This window comes from Schistocerca gregaria, chromosome 4 (assembly GCF_023897955.1).
Source record: "Schistocerca gregaria isolate iqSchGreg1 chromosome 4, iqSchGreg1.2, whole genome shotgun sequence".
Lineage (NCBI taxonomy): Eukaryota > Metazoa > Arthropoda > Insecta > Orthoptera > Acrididae > Schistocerca > Schistocerca gregaria.
In genome coordinates this window covers 403,250,013-403,275,653 of record NC_064923.1, presented here as the reverse complement: position 1 = coordinate 403,275,653, position 25,641 = coordinate 403,250,013, and the positions used below count along the sequence as shown (strand labels likewise).

The 25,641-nt window shown below is 43.8% G+C and overlaps 2 protein-coding genes across 3 annotated transcripts in view; one reads left to right on the top strand and one right to left on the bottom strand.

Moving 5' to 3' along the window:
- Nucleotides 1–12,915, bottom strand: part of LOC126267507 (mucin-12-like) — a 278,640-nt gene extending 265,725 nt beyond the window's left edge. The window contains exons 1-2 of one of the 2 annotated variants that reach the window (XM_049972804.1): nucleotides 12,706–12,915; nucleotides 11,274–11,362 (exon numbers count right to left, since the gene is read on the bottom strand). In XM_049972804.1, coding sequence (XP_049828761.1) covers nucleotides 11,274–11,362; nucleotides 12,706–12,712 — 96 coding nt within the window. In that variant the 5' untranslated portion in view covers nucleotides 12,713–12,915. The remainder of the gene's footprint in view (nucleotides 1–11,273; nucleotides 11,363–12,705) is intronic. The other variant, XM_049972806.1, reaches the window with a different exon arrangement.
- Nucleotides 12,916–13,109: 194 nt separating this feature from the next.
- LOC126267504 (cytosolic non-specific dipeptidase) overlaps nucleotides 13,110–25,641 on the top strand; it is a 180,350-nt gene continuing 167,818 nt past the window's right edge. Inside the window, exon 1 of the mRNA XM_049972801.1 lies at nucleotides 13,110–13,521. Within this exon, the coding sequence (XP_049828758.1) occupies nucleotides 13,487–13,521 (35 nt within the window). The 5' untranslated portion in view covers nucleotides 13,110–13,486. The remainder of the gene's footprint in view (nucleotides 13,522–25,641) is intronic.

Here is a 25,641-nt window from a genome sequence, read left to right as displayed (position 1 = left end):
TCTAGTGCTGACTGCAGGAATGATCACTTCATCTAGCACACAGTCTCCACACACTCGGGGGTGGATCTTCCTGTCCACAGTATCTCATCTCGTCTAGCACAATTTTCGAGCGATCACAATCTACACTCCTGGAAATGGAAAAAAGAACACATTGACACCGGTGTGTCAGACCCACCATACTTGCTCCGGACACTGATGATCACACGCACGGCACAGCGGACACACCAGGAACCGCGGTGTTGGCCGTCGAATGCCGCTAGCTGCGCAGCATTTGTGCACCGCCGCCGTCAGTGTCAGCCAGTTTGCCGTGGCATACGGAGCTCCATCGCAGTCTTTAACACTGGTAGCATGCCGCGACAGCGTGGACGTGAACCGTATGTGCAGTTGACAGACTTTGAGCGAGGGCGTATAGTGGGCATGCGGGAGGCCGGGTGGACGTACTGCCGAATTGCTCAACACGTCGGGCGTGAGGTCTCCACAGTACATCGATGTTGTCGCCAGTGGTCGGCGGAAGGTGCACGTGCCCGTCGACCTGGGACCGGACCGCATCGACGCACGGATGCACGCCAGGACCGTAGGATCCTACGCAGTGCAGTAGGGCACCGCACCGCCATCCCAGCAAATTAGAGACACTGTTGCTCCTGGGGTATCGGCGAGGACCATTCGCAACCGTCTCCATAAAGCTGGGCTACGGTCCCGCACACCATTAGGCCATCTTCCACTCACGCCCCAACATCGTGCAGCCCGCCTCCAGTGGTGTCGCGACAGGCGTGAATGGAGGGACGAATGGAGACGTGTCGTCTTCAGCGATGAGAGTCGCTTCTGCCTTGGTGCCAATGATGGTCGTATGCGTGTTTGGCGCCGTGCAGGTGAGCGCCACAATCAGGACTGCATACGACTGAGGCACACAGGGCCAACACCCGACATCATGGTGTGGGGAGCGATCTCCTACACTGGCCGTACACCTCTGGTGATCGTCGAGGGGACACTGAATAGTGCACGGTACTTGCTGTTCCAACAGGACAATGCACGTCCGCATGTATCCCGTGCCACCCAACGTGCTCTAGAAGGTGTAAGTCAACTACCCTGGCCAGCAAGATCTCCGGATCTGTCCCCCATTGAGCATGTTTGGGACTGGATGAAGCGTCGTCTCACGCGGTCTGCACGTCCAGCACGAACGCTGGTCCAACTGAGGCGCCAGGTGGAAATGGCATGGCAAGCCATTCCACAGGATTACATCCAGCATCTCTACGATCGTCTCCATGGGAGAATAGCAGCCTGCATTGCTGCGAAAGGTGGATATACACTGTACTAGTGCCGACATTGTGCATGCTCTGTTGCCTGTGTCTATGTGCCTGTGGTTCTGTCAGTGTGATCATGTGATGTATCTGACCCCAGGAATGTGTCAATAAAGTTTCCCCTTCCTGGGACAATGAATTCACGGTGTTCTTATTTCAATTTCCAGGCGTGTATAATTGCTTGACAAGCTTTCAAAAAGTCCCATACGAGAATTATGTCATGACTACACTCTTGTAAGATGATGAATTCTAAGGGCTGTGTATGGCCACTTATACCAACAATAATGACACATCTTCCTGCAAGTTTTCAAATATTTCCCATTAGCCATCTTCAGCAGAGATGTACTGTTCTCGACGTATACGGTTTGCTGCAACTGGCGATGGTACTTCTCTTAAATGACTGAATATGATGCTCCAGAGTCCACAAGAGCTTGGGCTGATCAGCCATCCATGAGGATATCGATGTAGTTTCCTACTATTTTTGTAGTGATCAACGGCGGAGGATTTTTCTCTTCAGGAGTAGGGCTTGATACATGTCCTCAGCAACACCCTTCATGAGATGTGCAACCTTGTCTTCCCCCTTCATTCGAGGAATTCATCCACAGTTCTACCTGGAATACTTCCCAGATTGTGAACTTCTCCTCGTTGTTCTCATACCATTGATTGACAGTGCCCTCCAAGTAGAAAAATACAGGGTCACTCCTTTTGTTAAATTTGGCTATATGCTCATATAACTTCAGCCACTTGTTTGGATCTTGGCCATCGTCACCAGAGAAGCCAAAAGGATGTCTCATATGGTGGCACACAGTTGCCGTCATCTTGACGTCCCCTTCTTCTTCTGTCTCCAATAGGTTGTGAGCTGTTGAATATGGCTCGAACTCGGGTTTCTCGCCACGTAAACTGCAGCTCATATATAGAACTTTTCAGTGCAATGGTTCTTGCCATTTGTGGATACTTCTAGAATGTACTCGAACCGAATATAGAAATTAAATTTTTTCAGTTCAGTTGAGTTCTGAACTCATGACCCTCCATGCAACAATCTAGTATCGTAACCACTACATATGGCAACTGCGCTACTCGGCTTCTTCAGTGACAATATTATGAAAAGGAAGGTCGCTATGCATCATATAGCGAAGATGCTCAGTCACAGACAGGCACTACAGATAGGCACTGTGACTCAGCATCTTCACTATATGGTGACTAGCAACTTTCCTTTTCATAATATTGTTACATTCCAGTCTGGATTTTTCATTGTTTGATTACAGCCTACTGTATCTTCATTGTGGAACTGTTGTATTTTTGTATGGTGACAGTGGCAGGGTCAAGAAGTAAGGGTTGTGATAACTGTGCAGATACTTTTGTGAAAACAGAAGAACTGGTAAGTACATCTCAGTTTAAAGATAATTTTACAGATGAACGACTAGAGCCTGATTTGATTGATTGATTAGTTGAGAGGGTCTAAACAGCGAGGTCGTCAGTCCTGTGATTCCAAAGTTACTCATGGAAGAAAGTGAATCCACTAAAAATGGATGGATCCAGTCAGAAGAGTCAAACTGTAGAATGAGGAAGTTGAAACACATACAGCAGAAGGCATAAAAGAGTAGACAAAATCTAAAAACTGGAAAAAAAAGAGTGGTTTTCCCACTGGGGAGTGGTCATGGGGTCACAGACAGAAAACGTGAAGAGAGAGACCCCAACCATCAGCACCCTGCCCCTGCTCCATGTGTAAAGCAAAACCTTACAACTGGAATTAAAAATCACTTTCATGGAGGAAACCGAGGACCAGTTCAACCATCCATGAATCATCTGCTAATATTAAAATTAAGGAACCTGGAAGACTATACTTAGTACAAAGGGTCAAAGACAGGGACATTCCACCAATATATGGGACACTGTCAGTCTAGCTCCACAATCACATTGTGGGGCTGGTTTTATGCAGGATGAAACAATGGGTGATCCTGGTATGACCAATGCGTAGACGGTGTAAGACAGTGGACTCCTTCTGAGAGGTGCAGAAGGAAGAGCCTCGTTGATTGTGTGGACTTTATTATTGAGAGCAGTAGCACACCAGAAGTCATTCCACTTGTGGGCAAAGGCATATGATGTAGGTCCGCATATCCACAGCTGGAATCATGAAAGGGACTGGGGTTAAGTATCGGCTTCTACAAGGAGATTGTCAATGGGATTAGTGCGAAAGGCAGCAATAGCCAGACCCCCCCAATGGTGAACAAAATCTAGTATTTTCAGAGTGGGGGGAGCCACTGAGACATAAACTTGACTACTATAATCTAGTCTGGACAAGACCAGAACATGGTAAAGATGGAGAAGAGTAGCATGGTCTGCAGCCCAAAACGTATGGGCCAGGAGGCGGACAGAATAAAGTTTCCGCATGCATGTAACCTTCAGGTGGCAAATATGGGGCAGCCATATCAGCTTTTTATCAAAAATAAGACCCAAGAAACAGAACTGTGTTATAACATCTTGAAGTTGGTTGCCTATATAAAACTTTTGGATGGGGGAAGGGAGGGTCGATGACAAAAATCAATAACCCGCATTCTGGAAGGAGAAAGCTGGAAGCCATGTGTGAGATCCCATTCAGAGGCCTGTCGGATGGTGCCTTGGAGCCGGCGCTCAGGAGATGCAACCGAGTGGGAGCTCCACCAGGTGCAAAATCATCGACATGAAACGCTGGGGTAACCAGAGACCCAACAGAGGTTACAAGCCCATTGATGGCTATGAGGAAGAGTGTGACACTTAACACAGTACCCTGTGGGATACTGTTATCATGAATCCAAGGGATGCCGAGCAAAGTGCCAACTTGAAGCTGGAAGAGCCGGTGGGATAAAAACTTGCGGATAAAAATCTGAAGGGGGCTGCGAAAGCCCCAGTGATGGAGGCTAACTAAAATGTTATGGTGCCAAGCTGTGTTGTATGGCTTATGTAGATCCAAGAAGACTGCGACAAGGTGCTAGCAGTTAGCAAAACCCTTCTGCCTGCAGTTTCCAATCTGAGAAAATGTTCAGTTGGAGATTGTTATCTTCAGAAGCCACACTGATATGGGGACAAAAGGCTCCGAGATTCGAGTACCCAACATGATCAGAAGCTAAAGTGTAAATTTCTAGTACCTATTTTTTTTGTAGCTTTGTGTGGTACTGTGGGCTTCCCTTAAGCTACACAGGTGATGTGTATTTTCTAGTACATGTTTTCCTATTTTACTGTGGTTCTATTGACAGCTGAGGATTTCTACTGCTTCATTTTTGCTTCTTTTGGTGGGTTTAGAATTAGGACTGTTGTATAGTCTGCCCTCGTCAAAACCCCCACTGAATTCTGCAACAGTACTATTAGTATTACATTACTTCTGCAATTAAATTTTTTCTTATCGGTTGTGTGTGTCTCCATGTGTAATGAGTGACGTCATGGTCACTGTACTGTATAAGCTTGAAATGGGGGGGGGGGGGGGGGTGTCTGCCACCTTGCTGAAATGAGAGGTCAAAGGAGACAGGTGTTGCCGCAATCTTTGGTTTTGCCAGCTCCTGAGGCATCATGAAATAGTTAATTTGGTGACTGAGGGAAACGTGAGGTACAAGCTGCTACAGAATACCTAGGAATCATTACAGCAAACACGTTCAAATTTATTTAGATTGCAGTAGTTGTAAAGAAATGAAGAGAACTGCACAAGATAAGACTACCATGCAGGGCAGCATCAACTCGTCTTCACATATACATCTAATTCCGTAGGAACTAATTGAGGAGCATATCTCCAAGGTCGTGGAACATGTCTGTACATGAAATTACAACATAAAAGTAATAACAGATAAAATAAAGTGGTTATAACTCCCAAAAAAGTCAAGCCATAAGTTTAAGTAAATGGATTTCTGCCTAGCATTAAATGAGTGAAAGCTGCAAATTTTTGGGAATAAGCTGATAATGTTAATAAGAACTGAGAGTGAAGAATATACATATGGAGAGGCCAATGTCAAAATACCCAGACTAGTGGACAGGGATTGACCAGAGGTTCACCAACTTAACCATTTGTTGCCCGAACTGCCGGTGTCTCAACCAAAAATATCTTCTGAGAACGGGAAGAGTTGCCACAAAACATAATACCATATGACATAAGAGAATAAAGTAGACTAATTTTCATGTCAAACAATCACTTACTTCAGATACTATTCGAATAGTAAAAATGGCAGCTTTAAGTCTTTGAACAAGATCTTGAACTTGGGCTTTCCGGAATAGTTTACTATCTATCTGAACACCCAGTGGTTGTTGTGGTCTTCCGACTGGAGACCACAACAACAAACAGTTACTTCAAACCATGATCACTGTTTTGAAACAAGGGGAAAAACAACAGCAAATTGTACGAGTAGCTGAATAATGCACAACTCAGTATGAATGTAGATCAGTGGTAATAACGTTACTTACAAGTTTCTCATAACAATGTTAAAGTGCTTACTGTATGGTGTCAGAGGAATGCAAAGGACTGGTTGGTCAGTTTTTGGGATTGAAGGGCCCAGACTATTAGGGCCATTGGTCCCTTTTTACACAAAATTTAAACACCCCCATGAAATAAAAACAAACATGGAGATGACAAGAGACGACACAAGACAAGAAAGACACAGACCAGAAAAAAGGAATTAAAATTACACCAAGCGTGACAGTGGTTGGCCGACCATAGAAACAAAAAAGGGAAAGCCAACCACCACGAAACGCACTGAAAACCCCAGTCTAAAATCGTAGGCCAAAGGCCAGACTCAACACAAAAAAATGACAAACAATTCGATGAAGCGATAACCACCACCCCCCCCCCCCCCTGCACGAATAAAACTCAAAACTAAATCTGCCATCGCAACATCATCTGATAAAAGTGCAGAAAGCGTATCAGGCAGCGCAAACGTCTGCCTGAGCGGAGTTAAAAGTGGGCAGTCCAACAAGATGTGGACCACCATCAAAGCTGACCTGCAGCAACAAAGGTGAGTCCTAGTGGTCCAATAAATATCTGTGCATCATCCAGGTGTGGCCAATGCGCCACAGGCAGATGACAACAGAGTCCTTGCAAGAGACCTGCAAGGAGGAGCTCCACACACTGGTAGCCTCTCTGATGGCCCGAAGTTTTTTGGGTGAAGGAAGGGTGCGCCATTCTTCATCCCAGGTGCGAAGTACCTTCTGCTGCAAAACTGACCTGAGATCACTCTCCAAAAGGCCAATCTCCAAGGCTGGTGCACAGACAGCATGTTTGGCCAGCGTGTCAACACATTCATTTCCCGGGATGCCGACATGACCAGGGGCCCACACAAGGACCATAGAGGGGCCGCAACGGGTAAGAGTATGGAGGGACTACTCGATAGCCATCACCAGACAAGAGTGAGGGAAACAATGGTTGATAGCTCGTAAACCGCTCAGGGAGCCATTACAGATAATGAAGGACTCACCTGAGCAGAAGCAGATATCCTCTTGGGAGCGAGAGATAGCGACCAGTTCAGCAGTGAAAACACTGCAGCCAGCTGGCAATGAGTGTTGTTCATAATGATCCCCTAGAGGAAGAGCATAACCAACACAACCAGCAACTATAAAACGGTCAGTATAGACAATGTCTGAGTCTTGAAACATGGCAAGGATTGAAAGAAAGCGGCAGTGGAGGGCCTCAGGACGGACTGAGTCTTCTGGGTCCTGTGCCAAATCAAGCCGAAGGCATGGGTGGGGCACACACCACGGGGTTATATGCAGATGGACCCAGAAAAGAAGTGGAAAAGAGAAGCCCAGAGAGCAGAGCTCTGACACGAACCGCGATCATACACCCTAACCGTGCCACCGTTCCAGAAGGTGGACGATCGACTGAGGGAACAGGAGACAATAATTGGGATGCCCGGGTAAGCTACAAAAGTGTGTAGCATAAGTGGCTGGTAATCGTTGTCACCAGAACTGCAATGGAGGGACACACCTGGCTCCACAAGTATGCTGTTGACAGGGCTAGTCCGGAAAGCTCCAGTGGAGAGTCAAATCTCGCTGTGAAGGTCCAGCAACCGCAATGAGGAAGGGGATGCTGAACCATAAGCCAGGCTCCCATAATCTAGACAGGACTGAATTAACACCTGGTACAGCTGTAGAAGGGTAGACCAATCAGCACCCCAGCTGGTGTGAGTCAAGCAACAAAGAGCATTAAGATGCCGCCAGCACGTCTGTTTCAGCTGCCGAATATAAGGGAGCCAATTCAACCGGGTATCAAAACCCAGTCCCAAAAACTGATGCGTCTCTACCACAGCAAGAGGTTCGCCGTCAAGATAAAGCCGTGGCTCAGGGTGAACACTGCATTGCCGGCACAAATGCAAAATCAGGTCTTGGCAGCCGAAAATTGGGAGCCGTGCACTAAAAGCCAAGATTGCGCCTTGCGGATGGCACCCTGCAGCTGCCGTTCAGCAGCTGCAATGTCAGTGGAGCTAAAGTATGGGCAGAAGTCATCAGCATACAAGGAAGCTGAGACAGACGTTCCCACCGCCACAGTGAGACCATTAAATGCAATTAAAAAGAAGTAGGCACTTAAGACAGATCCTTGCGGCACCCCATTCTCCTGAACTCAGGAGGAATTATGGGAGGCCGCAACTTGCACGCGGAAGGAATGAAGCAACAGAAAATTTTGTATGAAAAATGAGAGTCGACCCCGAAGACCCCAACCATGAAGCGTAGAGAGGATGTGATGTTGCCATGTCGTACCGTATGCCCTCCGCATGTCGAAAAATACAGCAACCATATGCTGAGGGCGGGCAAAGGCCGTATGGATGGCAGACCCCAGGTACACCACATTATCGGCGGCAGAGCGGCCCTTACGGCACCCACTCTGAGACGGAGCCAGAAGGCCCTGAGACTCAAGTAGCCAACTCAACCTCCAGCTCACCACGCGTTCGAGCAACTTGCAAAAAACGTTGATGAGACTGATGGGGCGGTAGCTGTCCACCTCCAGTGGGTTCTTGCCAGGTTTCAACACGGGGATTACGAAGCTTTCCTGCCATTGCGACATGCACTCACCCTCAACCCAGATATGGTTGAAAAGTTCTGAGATGCGTCGCTGGCAGTCCACCAAGAGGTGTTTGAGCATCTGACAGTGGATGCGATCTGGCCCGGGAGCCGTATAAGGGGAAGCGGCTAGGGCAGTTTGGAATTCCCAATCACTGAACGGAGCATTGTACAATTCAGGATGGTGCGTGTGAAATGAAAGGCTCTGATGTTCCAACCACTCTTTCAGGGAGCGGAAGGCCAGTGAGTAATTCGCAGAAGCAGAACTCTGAGCAAAATGCTCCACTAAGCGGTTTGCAATTGTGTCGGAGTCAGTACAGACTGCTCCATTCAGTGAAAGTGCAGTTACGCTGAAGGGGGTCCAATAGCCATTGAGTCGCCTAATCTTAGCCCAAACCTGCGATGGAGAGGTACGGAGGACAATGATGGAGACATACCTTTCCCAGTACTTCTACTTAAGTTGGTGAACAAGGCGGTGGGACCGCACACCGAGCTGTTTAAAGGCGATGAGGTGCACCAATGAGTGATGCCGCTTGTGATGCTGGAGTGCCCGCCTTCAATCTCTAATCACATCAGTGATCTCGGGCGACCACCAAGGCACAGTCTTCCGCCGAGGGTTCCAGAAGAACAGGGAATGGCAGATTCTGCGGCAGTAACGATGCCGGTGGTGACCGAGCGAACCACCGCATCAATGGCGTCACTGGAAAGAGGCTCAATAGCGGCAATGGAGGTGAACAAGTCCCAGTCAGCCTTATTCATAGTCTGTATGCAGGGGTGCCCAGAAGAGTGATGAAGTGGCAGTGACTGAAAGATTGGAAAGTGGTCACTACTGCACAAGTCGTCATGCACACTCCACTGGACAGATGGTAATAGGCTAGGACTGCAGATCGAAAGGTCGATGGCTGAGTATGTGCCATGTGCCACACTGAAATGTGTGAAGATGCCAGTATCTAAAAGAGAAAGGTCAAGCTGTGCCAATACTTGCTCAACGATGCTGCCTCTGCCTGTTGCCACTGATCCACCCCACAGAGAGTTATAAGCGTTGTCTACCAGCAACGAAAAAGGTGAGGTCAATTGAGCTATAAGTGCAGCCAGTACACGCTGCAAGAAATCACCATATGGTGGAAGTTAGAGACTGCAGACAGTAACAGCCTGAGGTGTCCACACCTGAACAGCAACAGGCTCTAAAGTGTTTGTAGAGAGACAGACTCACTGCAAAGAGAGTGAAGGACGTAGATGCAGATGCCACCAGATACCCTCTCATGAGCTGCCCATTTCTTATAATAACACCGATAGACAAGGAGAGCAGGGGTTCGCATTGCTGGAAACCAAGTTTCCTGAAGAGCAATGCACCATGGCGCGTGATAGTGTCAGAAACATCCCCCAGCTTCTTACAAGCGAGTAATGCCTGTGACTGGGCAGAGGATGCTGTTTTTTCAAGACTGACCCGGACCGCATTTTTGACAAGCCCTCCACCTTGTCCTCTAAATGCTCTACAAAGAACTGAGGCTTAACGGACACAAAGGCTTCCCCATCAGCTCTCGTACAGACTAGATACCGGGGCGAATACATCTCGCTGTCATTCATAGCCTTTTGTTCCTCCCATGGTGTGGCCAGGAAGGGAAACAATTTGGGGTCATACATGTTTGAATTAAAGTGAGCCCTCTAACGCTTAGAGACTGCTGGTGGCTGGCCATCAGCAAAGAGATGTGCCACGCTTCATTGCGTGTCATCCACCTTGATGCCACCTACTCCGACCAAGGGCCCTCCCCACGGGCGCCACCTAGCCACAACAAGGGCCATCTGGAAGGATGGCCACTGCCAGGAGTCCCGATGTCCCAGGGAGATAGGCATACGTGGGAAGTTAACGGCGCAGACATCAGTAGAGTGATCCCTGTGTTGTCAGGGGCCTACAACCAACATGGTACATGGCGGCCCCACCACAAAGGACTGGCTACCATGCTGTATATTAGGTGGCAAGTGGTCCATGGAGGCAGTCAGCACAGAAAGCAACACTGCAGAGTGGGTGGTGGAAATCGCACCCAAGAATGTATCCTCACCCAAGAGATTGAGGGCGAGTGGGACTGCAATGCAATAACGAATAAGCTAGCTAAAGGTCTCAATGCACAATGGACACAATGCACCAACTAAAGCCCCCTTTCCTAATCGGCTCGCTCTTCGGAATAATTTTGAAATATGGTGGTCAAACCCAAGAGTGGAACATCACATAAGGGCCAAAACATTTGAGACTCCTTTTAGTCACCTCTTACGACAAGCAGGAATACGAGCCTATTCTTACCCCCGAACCCGCAGGTGGTTGCACAGGACTGTGTCAGTAGCTGATTGTACGTAGTCAATGAAAGAGCTGTGTGTAGACTGTTTGGAGTATTTTCTGGAAGCAACTGTGCAATTAGCAACTTCTATACAAAACCAAAGTGCACAGTGTTCTGGAAAAAGCAAGAACAAAGTTTGTGGAGTACTCATTATAACTGCTAACATGAAGCTTACATTCTGGAGGGTACAACAAATGCAAGAAACAGTAACTGCCAGTAATGTGAACACAATGTTTCTAAATGTTCACCACCTTACAGCATAAATTTAGCTAGCTTCAATTTCTAATAATAATAACTTCAAGTTCTAGTAGCAGTTGAGAGAGAGAGAGAGAGAGAGAGAGAGAGAGAGAGAGAGAGAGAGAGAGAGAGAGAGATGTTATAAACAACTGTCAGCAAATCACCACCACTCCATATATGTTTTTCCAAATTTCAAAGTTTTCTTCTCTTTAATTTGTAACTTCAGAAAAACAAACATATTGTTTCTTTACAATATCTATTTCTCAACCTTGGCAACTATGGTACAACAAATGACAAATGTGGATGTCATTCTTCTACTTGAAATAAAAAGTTTATGAAATGTAACAAATTATATTCTATAAGATACAATAACAAATGAGGTGTGAGCACTAACCTCAATGTCAAAATCCAGCAGATTGAAAGCTGCCCTAAACAAGGAACAAAAGTGAGCTATACAGGGCACTTCCCACCATGACTGTATATCTGAAAGAAAGAATATTACAAATAAATGTTTATATACTGAAACCATATGTAAATCTGTATGTTGACATACATATACTATAAAACCTCAGATCCTGCTGGTACACTGTTAACAACTGCCAAAATCTCGTATAATTAAAGACCAAATGCAGTCGCTACATAACTGCAACGAAATATCACTTTCAAACTGGGAACAGAAACATTATCATTAATCAATACTAAAAGAAAAGATATGATTTTCAGCAACAAAGGTAAAAATGTGAAGGTAACATCCCTTTTATCATCTTCTGTGACAAAGTATGAACGAAATTATTACGTTGATTAACTTCAACAAAGATTGTATATATAGGCCTAACAATACTGAACTAATTGCTATAATTTTACCTTGCGTTCGGTTTTTTGTTTATAAGTAGCTTACTGTCATTATGGTAGAAAACAATCCAGGCTTTAATTTATACACCGTCGCACGATTTTATAAATTTCCTGGTTCAATAGAAATAAGAAGTTTCCAAGATCTTTAAATGAGGTAATGGTGATTAGTTTTTACATTAAACGCTCAAGCTGTAAAACTGCAGAAAACTTTCACTTTTCTGTAGTTTGTTAACACATTGTAGTTAACTACAGAACGTAATGAAACAAAAATTACGCGTGTTCACATAATTTATAATAAACGAGAGGAATCTGACAATTCCCAATAAATTACAACTTAAGATTACATCCCACGTAATGAAGTGCTAAATCTTTCGATACCTGGGCATCTGGATCTGACAAGATGAACACAAATAAAACCAGTAAAGAATACCGCTGCAAATGTAAGTAGAAACAGTTCTTCGATATTCTCATTGAATATGATGTCGATTCGAAGGAATTGAATATTCCGCGGTCTCTAATACAAGTAACCATGTAATACCATGAATACATACTACTTCCAAATTAACACTGAAATTAGGATAAAATAGTAACGTTTCACACGCTTAATAAATTCTGCTACTTTTCACACAAAAATGTTTCGTGTAATATAGTTCATATTATTTTTTCACGAAATCTGTCAAACGAAGGTACTGTAAATATCACCATCCGGAGAGTATCTCTCATTTGATACACGAGCAGACGTATGCAAATGACGTTACGCTCAACTAGCGGCATGACAGGTATCGTAATTCATTAATTATTCTGGTTTCACGATAATTTACACATACTTGACAACAAGGATTTAATCTGGCTTGCAACAAATTGTACGAGCATAACCTAAACATGCTTTATTATCTAAACATTTCGTACGATACAAATTATAAAAAATTCCGAAGTAAGTACCAAACTTATAAGAATAACAAATATTTATTTACCATCCATTTGTGTTCACTCTATGCCCTAAATTAAAACACAACCACACAACTTCAACGGCAAAATCCCTCCAATGTTTTGTTGTTTTGAATGGCCGGAAGTACTCAATGTTAGAAGTTTTACGAACAAATGAAAGGCAGGTTCCGAAAGTGTAAATTCTTATGACATGACGTATAAATGTAATGAAATGGTTGTGTTTCTTTCATATTGTGAATGGAAATAGTAACAATTACATGCAACTTTGACATTCAGTAGTTTTTAATTGAACAATATTTCATTTAAACCCAAATCTTTTTCGATTCTACTTGCTGGTTTGAACGGCAAGTGCTATCGATATTATGCATTCGATCACGTGGCCGTCAATCGATCAATGAGGTCGAAAACGTAGCGATTGTCGATCCAAACTAACATCTCTCGATATAAATTTTGGAGAGATGACAAGTATGACAAACAAATTTTTGTTGATGGCAAAAAAGCGGATAACACTCATTTGTTAGATGGAAGATGTCCAATGGCGAATCACGCGGAATTATGCCACATAAAAAGTGTTGTAGTAGCTGTTACAGCTTTTCTCCTCTGTTTTTGTTGGTATGTGAGGGCGAACTATAACTTGGCAACATCGCTACAGGCAATGAAACTGTACTTCCTGATAGGTGTGCTGACTGCTGACAGATAACGTGTTAGCCGGTCGCCGGTTATAAAAGGGCGTGCATTGACTTAGCGTGACAGGAGGCCACTGGGGAGTTCAGAATTTAATAAATCTTTGAAGATAGCTTTGGAGACATGTCAGCCCCAGAAACGCTCCAGAAATTATTTGCGTATGTATACAGCATATATGTACTTCTTTATTGTAACTTTCAGACCTTATTTAAGAAAAATGAAATGTAAATGATTACGTATATTTTCGGGGGTACGCGTAGCATATATACTTTTTGTTTTCTGTAGAGTCGTAATTTTGTTGAAAAGTTTCATTTCTTTGTATTGTCCGGGTCTTCACTGCAGCTCCAGGAACATGTTGCATTCATTACTTTCCTATTACTGGTCAAATGTTGAGCAGGACTTTATCAAGGACCAAAATTCATATGGGATATTAATATACCTTAAACAGTGCATTTTTGCATCATGGGAGTCTGTCATACTTGCTGACAGCCTATAAACATAACTGTTTCTTCTGCACTGTGAAGAATTCATGTAAACATATAAATTGTATAACATGAGAAAACGATAAGCAATTTTTTTTTTAAGATAACTGTGGGGAAAGTTGGGTGTAGCTTGGTAGTCATGTACATTCATAAGTTTAAGGGAAACATGTTGTGCAATAAATTTTAAGTAGCCTAATTAACTAAACCATTCAGTACCATGTTGCCAACACACAACCTATGTACCGTAGATGCGCTACCATTCAGTCTGTTACTACAATACACATTTCAAAAACTAATATAAACAAAGAACAACTATTATCGGTGTTCTGTTGTATTTCTTTTTGTGTATTGTGATATGTCTCACATCCTCATTACATTACATGACAAAGGAGACTGCAAATTCTCAAGTGTGAGAGAATGCATTTGTTCAAAGCAGCTGCCATGAACTATGTGTATCAATCAGGGCATTAACTTCAGATCTATGCTGTTTACTTTCAAAACTCATGTAAATTAACATCATAATCAGTAGAAACAAAAGTTGTTACTCAGTGCCATGCTCTTACTGCGTCATGTAGGGCCTATACAGTAAGTGACTAAAGGGTTCACAGATCTTAAGGGTCCACAAATTTATATACAATACAAGATTCTAAACCAAATGGTTTGAGATTGGGAGCCATGGCCAGAAAATGAATGTTTTTGGCTGATAAGGTCTTTAATAAGGAAATAATGTGATCTATGTGTTTCCAAACAGTAAAGATTTGGTGGAAATACCACGAACAACAAGACACAATCTTCTGTGATGGGCATGTGGTGGATTTTTTCCTTATTGTTTTACATGAAGTTGTTTGTGTTTGAAATCCACTAGGGACTAGCGAGGAAATGGTTGATAGGGTTCTAGCCTCCCTTTCATTGTTCGACAGTAAGTAAGGTTATCTGAGGTAGTGCAAAATTTTATTCACCACTGTAATGTGGCTAGCAGTTGTCACTTTCAACTGGTGTTATAATCTTGAATTTTTTCAGTGAGAAGCTTTTTGTGTCTATATAAAACTAAATATTCTTTTCGACAATTAGTTATTTATCTCATCTCCACTTGTACAAGTGGGGAAAATTTCCAGCATTAAACTGCTCTTGTGGGGCTCAAAGACAGTACAGCCATTGCCTTGTCATAGAATGCTGAGGGCATACATTTGTAATATGATAAGAGTTCTTTCTTCCAATAACCGTGCATGGTTGTCTGCAGAAAGTCTTCTTGTGATGGGGGGGGGGGGGGGGAGGTGGAGATGATTGTAAGACACTAAAATTGCCATGTTTTATATCAATGGGTTAGTCACTCTGGAGATGTGTTATGACACAAAAAAAAAAGTTATAGGTGACACAAAAACTCTTGTATAACCCAGAGAATTAGTGGTTGTGAGAATCCTGTAACGAATCAAAAGCTACAACTTGCCACACTCCACCCCACTCCTTGTCATGAACCATGGAGCTCGCTGAGTGGGGGTGGCTTCTGTCTTGTATCAGTGCCACGGAAGGGCATCTCTAGAGAGATGGTTCAGTCTGGATGATTAACTGCTCTGGACTTGTAACATGAGCCACCATTGAAATGCCATGATGCTACTGCAAATAGCTTAGAGTATGTGTAGCAGCTCTACAGTATGGCTTATGGTTGTGGCATCACCTTGGACAAAATATTCTGTAGGTAGAATAGCCCTCCCTGCAGATTTCTCGGCAGGGACTACTCAGGAGGATGACATTGGGAAAACAAAACAGATCTCTGCGGAGAATGTAATATTCTCCGCCAGGGTTTCAATTACCTCTCGTCGTGCCCTGAAATGAGAAATGTCCTGCCCACTATCCTTCCCACCCCTCCTACCATGGTATTCAGCCATCCACTGAACCTACACAATATACTCATCCGTCCTTACACAACCCCTGCTCTCATTCCCTTGCCTCATTGCTCATACCCCTGTAATAGACCTAGATGCAAGACCTGTCCCATACATTCTCCTACCACCACCTACTCCAGTCCGGTCATGTGATTTACAAGCCAAGCACTGTGCTGCATTCTATGTAGGCATGACATCCAACAAGCTGTCTATTCGCACCGAAAAACTGTGGCCAAAAAACAAGTGGGCCTCCCTGTTGCTGCACATGATATCTCTCATCTCAATGACTGCTTCACAGCCTGTTCCATATGGATCCTTCCCACCAACACCACCTTTTCTGAATTGCACAGGAGGGAACTTTCCCTGCAATATATCCTACGTTCCCGTAACCCTCCTTGCCTCAACTGTCATTAGTCACTGTCCTCACCCATCCAGCCCTCTGCCTGTTCCCATTCCAGCACTACACAGCTGTCATTTCACTGCCACACCAAATCTTTTTATTTCTCTCCTTTCTGCCACTTACCCCCTCCCCCCTCCACTCATTCTCTCCAGCCCTCCGTCTAAAGTGCAACACTTCACTGTCCGCCAATCCCACCATACTATCCCTCCCCGTCCCAGCCTCCTCCTTACCCCCTCCCAGACGCCACTCCCATCATGCCCCGAAATCTATAATTGTGTGAATCTTTTTGTTGTGCTTATCACGACTCAGCATCTTTGCTATATGGCGAGTAACAACTTTCCTTCTCTGGTACTGTCCCAATCACCTAATGTGGACCTGTACACTGTTGCTATTATCAACACTACAATATCCAGCTGTAGTTCACATGCACAAACTTCAAAGTGCTGATCGACACAAAATTAGCTTACTTCTGCAGTTTTGTACTGATACCCTTATTTTGTGTAAATGGCAGCTCCTTTATCCATGCTAGATCTGCAAGTGTAAGCTGCTAAATTATACCGATTTATATTGATGCTTTCCGTCCCCACAGTTACATGGTGTTCAGACAGACAAAGTATATCACTCTCATTCTTATTTTTGAGATCAACTCATCTATTTTATATTTTATTCCCTTGATGTTTTGATGAAGTAAATTTATACTACCCTTAGCATTATCCATATTTACTGTTCATGAAACTTCTTTTATTCTATTTTTCTTGATTATTATCTGTCTGGACTTAAGATTTAACCTAAAAAACCTGTCTGCCTCGTCCCATTAACCACAGGGATCATCCCTTGTGTGACTGTGGCCCCCTTACAGTATCTGCCAATAGAGAAGCTAACTTATCTTTCCCCTTCCTATTTATGTGCAGGCCATGTGTAGTGTATCCCCACCTACCAATAGCATGAACTGGAACAACACTCATATTATATTTTGCTGGTGTCTGGAGCATCCTGTTGAGCTCAGTGTTAACAAGCCTTACAGCAGTGTTTACCCATGGCTGATCATGGCACTGAAAGACCTCCACAATCCCCATGTTTGTTTGACCAGTTTCCGCTCCTATTTTGTCCAGGTAACTCCTAATACTATATCTTGGATTCATAACTAGGCTGTTTCCTACTCCCCCGACAGTAATTATCTGATCTTCCTTCTCAAAGTCCCTGCATAGCTGATCTAAGTTTTCTGTCACCTGGCTAAGGCTAACACTTTGGTTTCACAAAGCTTGTGACCTGGTGTCTTTCACCTAATTTCTCCTGAAACTGCTGGCCTACGCTCCTTCCGTGACTGCTACCTAGAAGCAGAATTCTTCTTTTGCACATAAGACATATCAACTTACACCAAGACTGTGGTTGTGTTGATACAACTGTCTTGTCAGAAGGTTTAGAAATTTCAGTGTGAACATTTCCAATCCTACTGCTTTCCCTACACTGACTATCTCATGGAAAGAGGGGCAAGCCAGACATTTGAAAGCGAAACAGTTTGTCCAACACTTATGCACTTGAACTGATGGGAATATTTTTACTGTTACGAAGCTTTTATATTTGATGTACATTGAAGATGGAGGGGGGAGAAAGGAAAAGAAAAGGAAGGAACTAATGATATCAGCTTCATTGGGACTTTATATGAAATTGGCAGCTATGAGCAAAAATGTGTGCTGGACTGGGACCCAAACCCAGAATATCTTGCTTCCTAGGCAGTTGTGTTAACCACTGCGCCACCCAGACACAGGGCCTATTGCCAATACACCGACTATCTCGACACACTTCCCAGCCAACTCACATTCCCACACAGTGCTACCTATCGGCAGTCCCCATACATGTCGTCCATGCTCGCTAATTTAAGAATCTTGCTGTAGGTCAAATGTAACAGTGCATCCGCACTGAAAGTTGTAGATTCGTTGCCCGTTGGGGTGAAGCAATTATATGAATGCTTGTTCCTTCGGACATATGCAAATGAACAGACACCGTGCGAAATCCGCAGATGTGATACATGTTATGTAAATTGGTTGTGGAGGGGAGAAAAGGAAGGAACCAATGATATCATCTGCATTGGGACTCAAACCTGGGATTTCTTGCTAAACGCAATGCCTAAGCAGGAGAGCCTTGGTTCGAGTCACAGCCTGGCACACATTTTCACTTGTCATGCTGATTCCTCATAAAGTCCCAGTGTAGCTGATATCATTAGTTTCTTCCCTTTACTTTCCTTTCTTCCCCCTCCACCTTCAATTTCCATAATATGTATTGCAGCTGCAGATTTTGTGTAGTGTCTGTTTTTTTGGACATGTCCGAATGAATGTTCACCACACATTCATAAAACCATTATTTTTTGTTTGATACATTGAAGATAAATTTGGAGAAGTTGAGTCTTTGGGAAAATGCACAATGTATCATTATGATTAAAGCCTTCTCTGTTGTACTTTCTATACCTCGTCAGGCATGTTGGTGACATATCATTGACCACTGCCCCATGCATATCTTTGAATATGGTCTAAGGATTGTCTTGCACAAAGACCTTACACATCAAAAAGACAAGAACCTATGGGCTCATCATGAGCGGTGAGGCATACATTTTGTCTGCCAGGTCCAAACAGATCCCAGGAGTATTCAAATAGACACAGGCACCTTTTTCTTAGTCTTTCAAGGGAATGTTCTCCTCAGAAAAGTTAGTCATAGGTACACAGTAAACACAAAATGTTATATTCCACCACCTATGAGCTGCTTCTATTGCTTACACTTTGTTCACAAAATCCCACTGCCTGGTGACCTACAATGCGACAAACTGTAGATGACCACTCCACGGAGGTAGGCTTCTGAACAATCACCTTTGTGTGTTAACTACAGAGGTCACTAGCTTCCATGTTCACTCGTTTGCTCAGTCTTCATGGAATAAAAGAAAATACAGCAGTAGCTTCCTCCTCCGATGCCTACCGGTGACATGACTCTCTCTTGGGGCCCCCTCCCAGGAAACATGCACATGAGAGGCCTGATGCCAGTCAGTAGCTGAAAGAACTGTGGCCTGTAGGTTCCAGGTCTGCCCAATGACATCCGCCCCCCACGTCTGTTAGGGATAGACAGTTGCAAGAATCTTGACCACTAAAAGATGCTTATGAGTAGGAGGACAAGGATATTCCAGTGACCCCAGAGGCACTAGATCCCCACACGCAGTTGGATTCTGAACTATTGCTCATCGATGTGTTTCCATCCCCATTGGTGCCAGTCAGTGAGTTGTTGTCATCATCATAGTCATCGTCTTCATACAGTCAAAAGACAGGTTTGATGCAGCTCTCCATGCTGTCTCTCCTGTGCAAGCCTTTTGATCTTCAAATAACGGCTGTAACCTACATCCTTCCCAATCTGCTTACTGAATTCATTTCTTAGTCTCTCTCTATGATTTTTACCTCCCAGGCTTACCTCCAGTACTAAATTGGTGGTTCCTTGATGTCTCAATGTGTCGTATCAACACTTTTTTTGTCAATGCCAGTATACATTTTGTATCTTCCCTACTTCAGCCATCATCAGTTATTTTGATGCCTAAAAGCAAAACCTATCTGCTTCTTTAAGTGTCTTGTTTCCTAATGTAATTCCCTCACATGACCTGATTTAATTTGATGACATTACACTATCCTTGTTTTGCTTTTATTGATGTTCGTCTATATCCTCCTTTCAAGACACTGCCCATTCTGTTAAACTGCTCTTTCAAGTCCTTTGCTGTCTTTGACAGTGTTATGTCATCAGCAAACCTCAAAGTTGTTGTTTCTTCTCTCTGGAATTTAATTTCTAGTCTAAATTTTTCTTTTGTTTCCTTTACTGCTTGCTCAATGTACCAACTGAATAACGTGGGTGATAGGCTACAACCGAGTTCACTCCTTTTCAACCACAGCTTCCCTTTCATGCCCCATCGACTCTTACAACTGCCATCTGGATTTTAACCAAGTTGTAAGTAGCCCCCGGACGGTGTGGCTGTGCAGTTCTAGGCGCTTCAGCCTGGAACCGCGTGACCGCTACGGTCACAGGTTCTAATTCTGCCTCAGGCATGGATGTGTGTGATGTCCTTAAGTTATTTAGGTTTAAGTAGTTCTAAGTTCTAGGGGACTGATGACCACAGGTTTGCCTTTGCTTAACTTATCTTCTGTGATTAGTCCTAGGGTCAGTACTGCCTCCTGTGTTCCCACACTTCTCCAGAATCCAAACTGATCTCCTCTGAGGTCAGCTTCTACCAGTTTTTCCTTTCTTCTGAAAAGACTTCATGTTAGTAATTTGCAGCCATGACCTATTAAACTGATAGTTCGATAATTTTCACACCTGTCGGCAGGTGCTTTCTTTGCAATTGGAATTATTACATTTATCTTGAAGTCTGCAGGTATTTCACCTGCCTCCAGGCTGTCCCAAGGCTGTCAGTACTTCTTATAGAATGTCATCTATTCTAGGGTTGTTGTTTCCCAATAGCTCTTTCAGTGATCTGCCATATTGATTCTGCAGTATCGTATCTCCCATTTCATCTTCATATATGTCCTCTTCCTCTGCTGGAACTGCAGCAACTTTCGTCCCTTCTGCAATTTATGTTGCTCTATAAGAAATGCGGATGACCATTTCCCAATGTCCTGTAATCATTAAGCATTCTGTAGAAATCGCAGTGGCCCTGAGAGGGCATCTGGATAGGTCTGTAAATCATTTGACATGGATATCGTCAGTGTGTGGATTCCCCTTCACACCATGCTGGAAGCAATAGCAGTGTGGGAATGACCTCAACAATCACAATTTGTAACATTTACTTACCTCAAGGAAGACCACATACTTACATTAAGTTGATGACCTTAATGCAACAACTTTCCTTCTCTTTTTTTGTTACTTGGTGACTTCAGTGCACACCACCTCCTTGTGGGGGCATACCACTTCATCCAGTAGGGACCTTCTGCTAGAAAAGATTCTTACCAACCATGATCTGTCCCCCTCAATGGCGAAACTCATACCCACTTTGCAGTTCTCCTGTCACATGCTTGCCACGGCCAGACCAACTGGCAGTAGTATGCCTCCACTGTTACCTTCCACCTTTTACCTCCATTCCTCACCCCCCCCTCCCCTCCCTTCCCCTCTTCTGTTAGATTGCATCGACAAGAATGTGCAAGATGTCTCCGAGACGATCACCTATGCCGCTGGAACTTTTATTCACCTTTCTACAGGTCGCCTGCCACAGTGGACTGAAGACATTTCAATAGCTGTTCAGGACTACCAAACAGTCTTACAACATTTCAAGTGACTTCCTTTGCAGACTGACCCTATCACTTTCAAGTGACTTCATGCTAAGTATTGTTATCTAACTAAACACAGAAAGCAGGTTTGCTACATCTCCTCTCTGGGAGACTATGCCTCTTCAACCCAGGTGTGGGTCAAGCTCCTTAGTCTTCTTGACTGTTAAATATCCTCAGTCTGCTCTGGGTTTCTTCATTCAGAATGGTCTCTGTACTGATGAGCTGCCTCTAGCTGAACCTCTTGCTGCCCATGTTGCTACAGAATCTGCATATATTCCTATGAGCTGTCTTCTGGGAGTGTAAGTGACGAATTGAAGCCATCCCCCTCTGCTTTAGTGCTCGGCATTCCAAATTATATATTAAAAAAAAAAAAAAAAAAAAAAAAAAAACTCTGACTGAGAACTGCTTACGGCTCTTGCTGCAACTCACTGTATGGTGCCAGGCTCTGATTCCATTCACAGTCAGATGCTGCAACATCTGACTTCCTCAATGGCTTCATCTCCTTTGGGTCTTCAACAGTGTTTGGCTCAGTGGTGTCTTCCCTTTACAATGGTGAGATAGTGTCATCAGTCCAATTCTTAAGCCAGGCAAAAATCCAACATCCAATGACAGCTACTGGCAGATTAGCCTCACCAAAATGCTATGCAAATGCCTTTGAAGAATGGTTGCTTTGCAATTAAGCTGGGTTCTTGAATCTCAGGGTCTATAATCCCGCTTATAGTATGGTTTTCGGGATGGACAATCTGCAACCAGTCATCTGGTTAGGTTGGAATCAGCAGTTCGGCAGGCTTTTTCTAAATGCCAGCACCTTCAACTGCTTTTAGATGGTTTGCCTCTTTTCTTGGTGCACCCTGTTTCCTATTTTAGGAGTAGCACTTTGTTGATTAATGGGTGCAGTTCTCCTCTGTAATGCTCTGCCTATGATGGGTTGGAGGTGGGACGGTTGTGGCAGGGACTGCCCCTGTCGTATACAGGATGGTCCATTGATAGTGACCGGGCCAAATATCTCACGAAATAAGCATCAAACGAAAAAGCTACAAAGAAATATGAATGTTTTAGTTGTACCACATTTTCGCTTTGTGATAGATGGCGCTGTAATAGTCACAAACGTATAAGTACGTGGTATCACGTAACATTCTGCCAATGCGGACGGTATTTGCTTCGTGATACATTACCCGTGTTAAAATGGACCGTTTGCCAATTGCGGAAAACGTCGATATCGTGTTGATGTTTGGCTATTGTGATCAAAATGCCCAACGGGCGTGTGCTATGTATGCTGTTCGGTATTCTGGACGAAACGTCAACCACGACCTGCGACAAGTGATGATGCCCAAGTAGGTGTTTTAGCTGCTGTCGCGGCTAATCCGCACATCATTAGCAGACAAATTGCGCGAGAATCGGGAAACTCAAAGAAGTCGGTGTTTAGAATGCTACATTAACGTCGTGTACAGTTCTGCCACTGGGCACAAGAGAAATTACGAGACGATGACAGATTTTTTGCACGCGTTCTATTTATAAATCTGGCATCTGCTTTTCGCATTTAATCAGATAGGTGGGGGTTTCTCTTGGCACGGGTGAACCCTGGAGACCACATGTCGGCTCTAACCAACTTGCCATTCTAGCCCATATACTCTTACTTCTCTGTAAATCGTTTTTAAGCTGTGGCATGAGTGTCTCACTTTTACCACTCCTGTGTGCTTTCCTCATTCTAGAACATTCTTGGTGAATGTCACTTCCTCTGGATGAATGAACCCTTGACTGAAGGACTGATGACATTGCTGTTTAGTCCCTTACCCCCAGTCAGTCAACTGACCGTTAAATTAACATACAATCAGTGATCAAATTTTTACACTACAAGCACTATTGGCTTCCTAACGAACGCCGAATGAAATCGTCGACAGAGTCTAATAGCTGTGTTCCTATCCATCTTAATGTTGTTCTGGCTTGACCTAACCTCAGTAAAATCAAAGTGTAGTTGGGAATCCTCCCACCTGGTACAAGTCTTTGTTTGGACTCAGAAGGTGAATGGCAGGAAAAGCCAAGGAATCTGCATGATACCCACACAAACACATACAAATAAACTCCTCTTTGCCAGCTCCAGAGAACACAAAGCCCCTTGGGATCTAGAGTGTAAAGCGCCGTGGGAATACGGCAGCAGGCACAGTGTAATATCTGCATCGTTACTCACACTTTTATCAGGTATTAATGTTTATGCCCTTATCTCGTAGAGCTTAGAAGGTAATATAGAAAAGAAAGCGATAGGATCAACAACAAAACGTAATATCGCCGCGACAGACATCATCCTAAATATTACAAACCATATAAATACCACTAACGGGGCAAAATAAAAGGTTTGATGTGTTGAAATGTAATTCTTTCTTATTGACAGACCGATTGTATAGTTCGGCTTTGCGTAAATTTTTTTGTCAACGTATTAGGAGATACGCGGCACCCTTAAGATTTTATAAACAGTACATTATCGGGTTACATATAAATGATGTAGCACACACTGCACCCCCTAACCATATTATAGAATTTTTTCGGAGCACGATGACAAAAATTTTGGCAGTTTTAGATAACTCATAAAAAATAACTGCGAAGAGATGGATAGGTTTATCAATACGTAACTGGTTAGAGAGGTTTAAGTGCTATATTGACCTGTCACATCTAAAGTATTTTTCGCAAAAAAATAAAATGCTTCACTTATGAACAGGCGTATAAAACGTAGGTACTTCATTTCCAGTCGGACTGATACCGAAACAAAGTATTAACCAGTCCTAAACATCGCATAAAACACTAATGTAATTATTTCACTTGATAAAGAGAATAAATTCTCGAAACGGTCGCGCACTGCAATGAAAAAATGTAACTGTTGCAGTGTTTTATTATTTATATTATAAAAACATCGATTATGATGAATGAAATTAGCCAGCCTGTTAACACTTGTCAATATGCGCGATTCGAAAGCTTGAGCGAATGCGATATATAGAGGTGTTCACTTTACCGGTACGTTACTTTCGCTTCCCTCGCGCGACATTCCGAAAGCCACGGATGAAGCCAGTCATGTAGATGCAGTATTTCTCGACTGCCGAAAACCATTTGATCCGGCACCACAATAACAATATTATTAATTTAAGTCCAGTTATGAAGCTTGTAAAACGAAATTTGTGACTGGATTGAAGGTTTCCTGGTAAGGGGGACGTAGCATATTACAACTTCATGGACGCAGCACATTACAATTTCATGCGTGTCCCAGGGAAGTGTGTTAAGGTTTCTAGTCCATATCGTGCCGTATATTAACACGTATCTGCGACTGGCCGGGACGGCCACAGCAGAGCCTGACGTCGTGGCCTGCCGGTGAAACATTGTGGAGATTACGCCGTATCCCTGCCCACATTTGTTACATCTTGTTGCAATGTTTTAATGCACGGTATAGGAAGATATTGTTACGGGAGGCAAGGAAGTAAGTAGGATCGCAAGGCAGATTCGTAGGACGACGCGCCAGGTGGTGAGTGTGGCAGTATGGTAATGAAACAGACACACAGAGGGGATTCGCCTACAACGCAAGGAGCCAAAAGGCGAATCTTTTATTATTTATGTTTGCTGTTTAAATATTAATATACAGTTCCAAACATGATTAAGTTACTTGGACAGAGAACTTGTTAATAGTAATTTCAAGCCGGCTGGGTGGCCGAGCGGTTCTAGGCGCTACAGTCTGGAACCGCGCTACCGCTACGGTCGCAGGTTCGAATTCTGCCTCGGGCATGGATGTGTGTGATGTCCTTAGGTTAGTTAGGTTTAAGTAGTTCTAAGTTCTAGGGGACTGATGACCTCAGATGTTAAGTCCCATAGTGCTCAGAACCATTTTTTGAAGTTATTTCAATGTAACTCAGTTAATCAGGAAACGCTAATTACAAATTTTTGCTACTGTCAGTCCTTGTTGGTAGAAATGATGGACCAATCACAAGTGCGCTCTGAAAGGGCAGACGCGGAACTGTTGAAGACAGCTTACAGGCATCTACGACCGGTTTTCGAGGTGGCAGCGCGGCGCTAACTTGTGTGTGATGTGCAACTCCACGGGAAGACAGAATTAATTGTTTTAAGTTGTCTCAGAAGACATATTTGTGTGAAATCAGGTGAATTCAAAGATCGAGTGAAGCATTTTTGTGACTTTTGCGTTGGTTGGGAACTAATGATTAATTACCGGGTGTCTTATGTTAACGAT